Source organism: Hyposmocoma kahamanoa, unplaced genomic scaffold, assembly GCF_003589595.1.
Source record: "Hyposmocoma kahamanoa isolate Upper Pololo Valley unplaced genomic scaffold, ASM358959v1 102, whole genome shotgun sequence".
Taxonomy (NCBI): domain Eukaryota; kingdom Metazoa; phylum Arthropoda; class Insecta; order Lepidoptera; family Cosmopterigidae; genus Hyposmocoma; species Hyposmocoma kahamanoa.
Genome location: NW_020653337.1, coordinates 13091289 through 13101773, shown reverse-complemented (window position 1 = coordinate 13101773; position 10485 = coordinate 13091289). Strand labels below are relative to the sequence as shown.

At 33.8% G+C, this 10485-nt stretch overlaps 1 protein-coding gene across 2 annotated transcripts in view; it reads left to right on the top strand.

The window, feature by feature from the left end:
• LOC113233654 overlaps positions 1-10485 on the top strand; it is a 35719-nt gene that overhangs the window by 17683 nt on the left and 7551 nt on the right. For both annotated transcript variants that reach the window (XM_026468828.1, XM_026468837.1), the window contains exons 4-6: positions 2372-2600; positions 3006-3102; positions 5221-5353. In XM_026468828.1, the coding sequence (XP_026324613.1) occupies positions 2372-2600; positions 3006-3102; positions 5221-5353 (459 nt within the window). The remainder of the gene's footprint in view (positions 1-2371; positions 2601-3005; positions 3103-5220; positions 5354-10485) is intronic.

Genomic DNA, 10485 nt, shown 5'->3' with positions numbered 1-10485 from the left:
GTGTGTGTGTGTGTGTGTGTGTGTGTGTGTGTGTGTGTGTGTGTGTGCGCGCGTGTGTGTGTGTGTGTGTGTGTGTGTGTGTATTTTTACGATATTTTTGAAGGTTTCATAATAGTAACACTATTTTTCATAATTTTTCCATGTATTGCCAGTAATCGACATAACTAATTATGCCTGCTTCACACACATTGTACTTGCATTATTTAAAATATCGTTGTAACTTTTCAAACGTATACTATTACATTTGAAAACCAACCATTAATATATAGGTACGAGTATTTATTTTTGATTAAATTTCTTCTGTTACTTCTCTCTCCTCAATGAACAATATTATCCATTGCAAGTACCCTGGGTGAACATACACTCAGAAAATACTTATGTGGTCTGTGGAAAGTACTAACTATAAAAAATATTAACATAAAATGTATTTATTTTATAAATATTGGACTAAATAACCACATCAAAGGTTTGATTTAAATTCTATTGATTTATTCTAACGGCACAAATAGTCGAAAGCAGCGAACTGCTTAATAAGTACTATAGAAATAAATGTGTAAATATTTGCACAACCAACCGCGACCTGTTTGTTGTTTTGTTTTTGCACGGTTTTGCGTGTTTTCCCTGGAAGTAAAACTAAATTAATTTATGATTAGTGAGGATTTACTTCATCTCGTGGTGCATATTGGAATATAACGAGAAACGGCCAAGTGCAGAGCCCATAAGTCCCATAAGCCGACGTATCCACTAGGTACGGTGATCGAGTTTGCGTTTGACAGCAAGATTATCGGAAGCCTCGTAACGACCGATCGCTGACCTAAATTGATTTTGAGGTTATTCCGCTAATGCGAATGCAACCTATTAGATACCATGCGGGTCATATTACTTGAAAAAACACGGCTGTTTTAAATACGATCGACGATGTCAAATGACCACTAACATCAACATCCTTTTCTTAAACGTATTTCCCAGATCGTTTGCAAATTATACGTGAACTTTGTCCGGAGTCCGAACTCCGTAATCACTGTTCATCTATCCAGAACTACTACGCGACTGTTCGTAGACCTATTCAAAGGCACTGGCCCGTGAACGTATCACAAACAAACATATAAACCAAGTAACTTTCACTTCTGGGAGAAACGTTCCAATTGTATGAAAAATAGTGATCCATTACTGTCTTTACGACCTTCACAATGGCTATGTAGCACTTTGTAACTCTCTTTGTATTTTATGGGTACTAGGTGTCGGCAACACCAATTTTAACTAGTACACTGCGTTCTTTCTTACATCGTCGATTTTTAATGTTCCTCGCAGCTGTAGAAAACCAATAAATGGATTTATATACTTCTATTTTATTTGTTCTTATAACTTACTTAAGGTTATGTAAATTGTTAACTTATCTTAGTGATACATAAACGAACCTATTAAGTCACAGATTACCTACACATTACCTACTAGTTACAGTATACCAAATTCATATTCTTGCTTGTATGATGTGTATGTAAAAATACCACCCACACTCTCTCAATGCACCCTTCACACTCATAGTATGTACATTAAAATTGCCTATTTTTATTATGTAAATACATATCTATTTCTTTGTAAAAACAAATGACTGTTTTATTTTTCAATAGTCAGTCACAACATCAGACAAAATTATAAAACTTACAGCACCTTCAAACTCTGTAATTAAAGCACGTGTTTCGCACACTAATTTGTTTCGAGCGCTGACCGAATAATATAGTTCTACCATTTCCATTAAAACAAGAATGATTTATAATAAAGTATAATCGCACTATTTTAAACCTGATACACTTAACTACCAGACTTTGTTATCAACGTATCGAGTATCGAATACATACAGGGGTATTTAGTTTCTATGTTATTCCACCGGTACCTATATCACCAAATCCAAATTGATTTCTTTTTTATTATAAAAAGTATAAGAAATTATATATATGTATATACACATGTATTAGAACCTCCTACTTTTTTGAAGTTGGTTAACAAATAATAGAATTAAAAGTTTACTGAATTGATATTGAATTATTTTTTATGTGAAATTACTCCACTAGTTCGCTATAATTACTAATACAAAGATCGACGCTATACGCATAGCGTCTGGCACGGTATGCTAGAAGACGTCGGTTCGAATCCGGCCGGATCGAAGGAATTTTTTCTGAGTGTTCGATCTTTGTATTAAGAATTATAACAAATAATGGAAAGTTAAAACAATATCAGTTGCTAAGTAACGGATATACGCCCGCCTTCGTAGAGGATTATGCCTTATACCTCTTCTTAGGGGGAGACTCATAAAACGTACAACATGGGTTGATGCTGTAAATACGGATTACCAGCTCTCGTCCATACCCAGGGTTCTCAGTCTGGCACCGCCGATGGTGTTGCGTGGCGGTACTCGTGCTCGTAGCGGGCACAGCATGCGTAGCCGGGCCGTTGGCATTGCGTGCCCCACCCGGCGCGCCCCTGCACGAGCGTCTCCGACTAGCCGAAAGGCTTCTGCATGAAACACCCCTAGTCGACGGACACAACGATCTACCTTGGAACATAAGAAAATTTTTACATAACAGAATTAAGGATTTTAAGTAAGTATCTATTAAACAAATAAGACTGCCTTGAGAGTAATTTGAGATTAAGTGACCGAATTATCAAACGACAGGCATGCATTGAGTATCTCTTAGTTTAGAACTAACTCGATTCCTTATCCTATATTTTAAAGTTCGTTGTAGTCTTACGAAATATCTTATTTTTATATGTAAAAATGTTAAAAAAATACTTTCTAAAACTAAATAAAGTTAGGCAGACATATGGAAAAATATACCTAAGCAGAAAAAAACAGAGTTATCCAAGTTTATAATGTCTAGAACGCTAGCTAACTATCATATCTCGGAACTTGTCTCGAAAATATTAAATTACGTATATTTGAAACGCAGATAACATTTCCAAGTTCTCGGTAGATCTGCTGTGTGATATCAACGATTCCATTTTAGGTTCGACGAAGATTTGCGGACAATATCGCCGTGGGCCACCAGTTCATGGAGCCACACGGATTTGCCGCGATTGAAGCAAGGAAGAGTTGCAGCTCAGGTAAGATAGTTTTCGTCAAAATCATCAAAATCAAAATACTGTCTATTTTGATTATAGATCCAGTATTATATTTCATCAAAGCTAGTTTGAACGCAATAACCGTAAATGATCGCGCTTTCGAAATACTTTTAGCCAAATAACTTCAAAAAAATGTAGTTTCTAGTGCTAACGTTCGTTTTTTGTTCAATTTGTGTGGGAAGTTACTATTTTATTAATATAATATTGTAAGAATTGTATAACAAAAATTGTTTGATTTGGTTGCTCATGGCACTTTATAGAACTAATAATAATTCGTTTATTTTTACTCCTAAATAACAATTCAATACATGGTTATAGACTAGGCGTCTGTATATCTATATATACATACGTCTTTTTCTCTCTTTTTGAAGCTTTGTTATACATCAAGTCATTCGACTGCTGTCACATTCGATTATCTTCGCAGAGTAACTACGTAGTTTCCTCACGTTTATGGTTTATAGTTTAATTTGTTTGTGTTTGCTGTAGGTACTTAGAATAAGTCGGCCTACATTTAACCTTTGTTGTAATTTTTTATTTCTGTCGCGGATATAACAAAATTATTTATCCAAAAGTCGTGTAACTGTTCTAGGGACATAAATGTCGTTATAAAATTTCGACAAAACTTATTTTATCTTCCTTCCTTCCATCATGAATCGTCGCTTTCGGATCTTTTACAAACTTAAACCGTGCAAATGTCGATTCATAGGTAAGAATCGATTATTTTTCTAACCAAACCTCACAAATTTATGAAAATGGTTCCAATAGCTTTCAAATCCACTCATAAATACCTCCATTCCCTTAACAGTCGAGTTTCCTCACGTATTTCATCGCTGAGATTCCCATTATAAAATTTCAATTTTCTTTGGACATGCTCTTTATGTATGTATGTGCTTCGTACTCGTGTTCTACGAGCACAGACAGGGGATGTATTTAGTATTCGGGCAACATTGGCCTCAACTGTGTATATCTCATTTGCATGTTGAGTTTGATTTCGCAGTTAAAATACATTTTAAATCCAGTATGAATACTCTGAATGAATGAATCAGAATAATAAACATGCTGATTTGTAGTGGCTATTATTCAGTCGCTTAATATAACTATATCATAACATTATTTCATAATTTATGTTAATTCTCACAGCATTTGTATCTCCTAATTGTTTAACATTGTTAGGTGCCTATATATTCATTCAATATTTCCAAAGTTATTACTTAGATGATAATTTAAATCTGTGGGTAGGTAGTTACTATGGGGGTGATTATGGCCCCCTCGTCCAGGGCGGCAAAGCGTATTTCGGGGATGCGGGCCGCGGGGTTGTCTGCGGGTTACGCAGCCAGCTAGCCGTGCGTGTTATTTAATCAGAGCGGATGTCAAAGACCGGAGAGAACGAACCACAATGTAAGGGACGCACTCACCGTTAGAGTGGCAACAGATTAAACAGAGAGAGACATCAAAGTACGTTTAGGTTCCGTAAAGTAACAGAATGTAATATGTTGCAAAAACACATTTAGTCATTTCCTAATGGTACCTAACCGCGCAGTATGACACTCAAAAGCTGAATTTTTTGATAACATCAAATGATGGGACGAACAAGTCGTGCGCCTGATGGTAAGCTACACGCCTGTCCATAACAGTTGCAGTGCCACTCAGAGCTTTACATTGCAAAGATCTGAGAGACACTACCACTGCACCCGTCACCCTGAGACATGAGATGACAAGTCCCATGTGCCTGTAATTTTACCAGAATTTGGATTACGGAATACAACGGTCCTTTCTTATAGGTACACATTTCGCTGGTCCAGATGAGTTTGGGGCTGTAACGTGCAAAGAGTTCAGAGATACTACCTTGCCTCCCACGCCATTTCACGTCTGATCGTTATAAGACCTTATTCATTAGAAAGATCTCGGTTTCTTTTAACATGACTGCATTTTAAAGTAAAAAGTCCAAGGCAACGATCCCTATTGAAGTTTACGTTGTTCTGTATAGACATTGTGTCTACTGGGATTGTGAGTATATTACAGAATGTGAATATTTAGTTTTTTTTTTTTAATTTTGATGCATAGGCGTATAAACGTGACGTTTTCTAATTATGTCAACAGTTCTGGGCGGCGTATGTACCGTGCGACGCGCAACACCGTGACGCAGTACAACTGACTTTCGAGCAGATCGACCTCATTCAAAGGCTCACCGACAAGTATCAACCGCAGCTCACGCTTTGCACCTCTGCTGATGGTAAGTCTTTATTATTAAGTCTTGACTAAATAAACTATTTAAAAAAATCAATATTATATAAATATACGCCATAAAATAATAGGAAAAGAAAATACAAATTATAAGAGACTGACGTCAAATGGGTCCATAACTCAGCTACAGAGAAATATGAAGCACAAAAGGAAATAGATATTACGATCGAAAGAATAATAATTCTGATCTGGCAATAGGTACAATTGCTTGGTACTGTTGTAGGTACAATATAAGAGAATTATCACGACATAGGAGCATTGATAATTTCATATAATATATATAAATATGTACAATGGTAGTAGGTACTTTTTATAAATTTGGCAAATTAAATCACTCGGAATATCTACTCGATTGCTAAAATTTGTGTATTCCATGTTTATGGAAATCCTTGCGAACTTTCTCAACGACAACCGTCTCAATCTATGTGGGAATGTATGGCGCATATTCCCAATTTATTATAAGAAACCTGATTTAGAAATTTGACATATACATATGATAACATGTATTTTCACACAATGATAGTGTCTTTTGGCATGCAGTTATTTCAGAGGTCTATGTGTGAGTGTAAATTTGAAATCATTCAAACTTGACTACCGCGTTTGCGTTAAGATTTTTAATTAGATCTTAATAACATATGTTTATAAGGTTTAAATTAAAATCTTACCGCAAACGCGATAGTTAAATTTACATATTTGAAAACTTACACTAAGGTCCCGGTCTATTTCTGATTCATTCGATATTATGTTGGAGATTATTTAAAAAAAAACTAAAATCGGTAGGAAATAATACGACCACATTATTCATTTCAAATTCATTTAAAAAAAAGAAAAGAGTTCATTAAAATAATGTGACCCTATTCATTGCTATCGAGAGTACCAGAAAGAGTTCTGGCATCCGAATAAAAAGACAACTTCAACGGTCCAATAATAATTTTATACCTTACCGGAGCTAAAAACTGAGTAGCTAAGCAGTGTATTTTTTAACTGGCCAATGGCGAAATGTTAAACTTTACCAGATATAAGGAAACTGTCTTAGGTACGTTTTTACCTTTTAACCAACTAAGCCACGGAACGAATCAGCGGACTTGTAGTCGGATCTTTGTATTTGGTTTTCAACGACTTTTGAATGGTTTTTCATTTCATATTGATTTTTGTATTGAATATTAAGTATTGTAGGGTAAATTCCAGTCGAAGTGAGTTGAGTGGTGTCTTAGTTACTTTATTTTTTAAACAACACTTACCAGATGTCTTTGTCAAAAGCTAAGTACTAGAGGTGTATTGAAACGTGTCCGATTCTGCATAGAGCAAAATGGAGATTTTATATTCTATTAAACGAAGCAATAAATATTTAGATTGTATCAATCGCATAAAAAGTTTGAATTTTTACCGTTTGCTGTCCACATTTTTCTTTGTTTACAATAAAATTATAATAACGTGAAACTGAGCCGATTTGCTTAAAAATAAGTTACTGTTACATTAAATAATTTTTACGGAAAATTGACAATGAACCAAAAATTTTACTTTACCATAGTTTCTCTGTACCTGCAACTGTTTCGGATTTCTTCTCACTCATCCAGTAAAAAAACTAAAAAACACGCTGTGTATATCGTTACACTTTTACTTTATGTAGCAATATTATTTATTTATTTATAATATTATTTGGAAGACTTACAGTAAATTTTTATCAATAAATATAAGTTATGTAACAGGTGACAGTGCTAATTACAAATCTCCACAAGTTGCCCAATAAACAGGTTATTAAGGTTTTAGTAAGCAAAAACCTTTTTAGTCATTTATCATTATTATTTAAATGTAAACATATATTTATTAAATGTTTTATGTCGATTGAAAAGAATACTGAGCTATTTAAATATACAGGTGGAACCCAAGTGGTAATTATCACGGTAATATACTCGTATATTTAAATAATAAAAAGGACCACGCCCCCCAAGAACCCCCATATAATTTTTTGTTGACATAATTAGTATGCGTCTGTTTATGAAAAAATATGTCAAAATATAGAGTTGAAACACCTGAACAAATTTTGTTTTGGGTTTCTTATTCTGAGAAGTCAGGAATTAAAGATATTCCAGTTAGGAGTTTTGGAGGTTATGTGTTACATAATAGTATAAAATATATTCGGTGTATTATTATATCAAAATAAACTACAGAAGCCTTAAACAGAGTTAATAGAAGCTGAATGGTGCCGTGAGTGTGTGAAGAAATTATCGACTTTATTTTTTGTAATGAAGTAGTTAATATTTTATTAGATTACTACAAAACGGTCGAATCAGTACATTTGATATTAAGTGATCTAAATGTGGACCATATCCATCGTATGTACTGAAATTCCTTTTTTGTAAGCTAGATGTCGCTTAACGTTAAGAAACTAAAAAACTGATAATTGTAGATATCCGGTTACATACTAATTAGCCATTAGAGTTTGTTTGAAATATGAATTTATTTCCAGACTTAAATAGGCCGCTGTTATAATTTGAAACACCTAATGAATTTATTTTATTCAAACTTGTAATTAAGACATTTGAAGACGCCAACGAATTCTTTTAACTATAATTTTGCCATTGTTCTTTCGAAATAGGTAGAGTCAAGTAATCTAAAATTTACACAAGTACTAATTAATTAGGTGTAAGGTATTTTGCATCCATTAATATCAATCGCAATAGAAATTCACTCGTAATATATACAAGCATGTCACTAGTACTAGTAAGCTACGTATCAGTAAACATAATAATAACTAGATTTTTGTCATCATCATAAAAATATAATGACAATCGTGTGTATACCCCAGCGTACAACCTAGAATTTATTATAGAACTATAATACAAATCTGTACAACCGAAAGGCAATTTAGTTGAAGACTTTTGTTAACCTATGTATGATAATTGCCACAATGTCTGACTTTACACGAAAGGTTGAAATCAAGTCAAGCAGCAATTCCTTTACGATACACTTTGGGTGTCATTTTGTACAAAATTCTTGAGCTTTGGGGGAGTTTCGTTCGATCAGAAATTGATTTTTCTTTTTGTCCTTTACATCATGGTTTTTATAATACTCATTTCTCAGTACTTGGAGCTTAAACTCGTGTAGCACAAATCCCAAAATCCGAACTTAAATCCAGTTTGTAGAAATTTACGTTCGGACTAGATAAATAACTCATATTCCGGCTACAGCAGCAAGGCAGCAGTTAATTATATTTTTTGTAATTCACTAAAGAGAGGATGCAAAACCATCCCCGCTATTTGCATGAAAAACTCGTTTTCTTGATTCCGCTACATTAAAAAAAACTCTTAAAATGGTTAAAATTAATTTCCATTAGAGACTTTCCTTCTACGTCCTCGTTTTTTAAATGAACTCGATTTAAATGAATGATCCTGAGTCCTATTTTGACTTATTTATCTTAATGACTATTTCACAAATCAATAAATTATAGAGTTCTTGATTTGTGAAATCCCTTTCCATCCGTTATAATTTTTTTTGTCCTTCTATTTAATTTAAATATTTAGAAAGAAACATCACCGTTATAAATGTATATTTTTTCCATTAATCTTCGTATATATCACGTATATAATATTGAAATACGTTACTAACCTTTTACAAAAACGGGAATTCAGGTAATAATAATAATAATATTTTTTTTATTGTTCAATAATAAAGCCTTACATTAGGTAAAGTACACTTATGTGAATGCTAGGTAAGTACTAAATACGACATGTTACTTGGGAAAAAGCCACAAGGTAAACAATGTACACCGATATTTGTTTAAAAACTCATGAGTAAAGTTTCCCATATCAAGCTAAAAATACACATTAAAATTGCTCACATAACATATTAAAACACCATCATCGACACACCTAAAAGTTTAAATTAATGTTAGGTGCGAAAAAGTACAGGGCAACAGAACTTGTTTTTTTAAATCAGACTGTAAATGTGCCAGGAGAACTTTTCCACTGCTGCCGACGGCGAAAAATTATTTTAGCAAAAACATACTGCTATCCATTAAAAATATCCGTATACAACTTAAAGATATATAGATAAACTTGTTTATAATATTATGTTGCGATATATGTATCTAACTTTATCACGTGTTATGTGGGTTCTTTATTCACTGCTTGTCATAGGAACACAAAAAAACTGAAAAGTTTTTTATAATATCTAGTGACGAGACGTATAAGTCGTGCGCCTTATGGTAAGCTACACGCCCGTCCATAACAGTTGCAGTGCCACTCAGAGCTTTAAATCGCGAAGTTCTGAGGGGCACTACCACTGCGCCCGTCACCCTGAGACTAAGTTGACAAGTCCCATGTGCCTGTAATTTCACCAGCATCCTTACCCTTCAAAACCGGAACATAGTAATGCTGATATTACTGGTTGGCGGGAGAAATAGGTAAGGTGGCAGTACTACCCTGGACGAATTGCAATCAATGACGTATGTTCGTTACACTTCGCGCTCAATGGCATAGTAGCTTAAATATTATTCAGATAGACAGTCCTACAAAATTATAAAGATAAGCGAATTTGAGAACCTTTGCGAAGTTACTTTATTTATTTATTGCATAGCATGTTGTACAGTAAGATCTTAAAAGTATTACATAACATGGTCTAACATAAGCCCTGTAAGAGAACAGAAATTTAGCTTACTCCACTAGGTACATTTATTATAATCGAAGAACTCCTGCAAATTACCTATAAAAAGTATTCAACAGTTTATGCTCATTCATATCGTTTAGCTTTGCTGAGTCTTGCTTTCCTTTAATTGAACTATAGCTACTAAAATGTGGGAGTGCAATATTACTATTATTAAACTTGCTACTTCACTTTAATAATATACATTCGTCTTTGACGCTGAAAAAATTAAAACGTTGTATAATATAAAAAATGTACATATTTACTCCTTACTTTATAGGGATGTAACAGAAGTGTACGGCCATGTATTTCAGTTGGTATATTACTTTGTTTATCATGACAATATCTAGTAAAACAGCGTGTGTATGGAGAATCAACAAAAAAATGTTATTCGGGAATTATTAAAAGTTAACCAGCACCCTTATATCCACGCAATTTCTCTCTCTCTCTCTCTCTCTCTCTCTCTCTCTCTCTCTC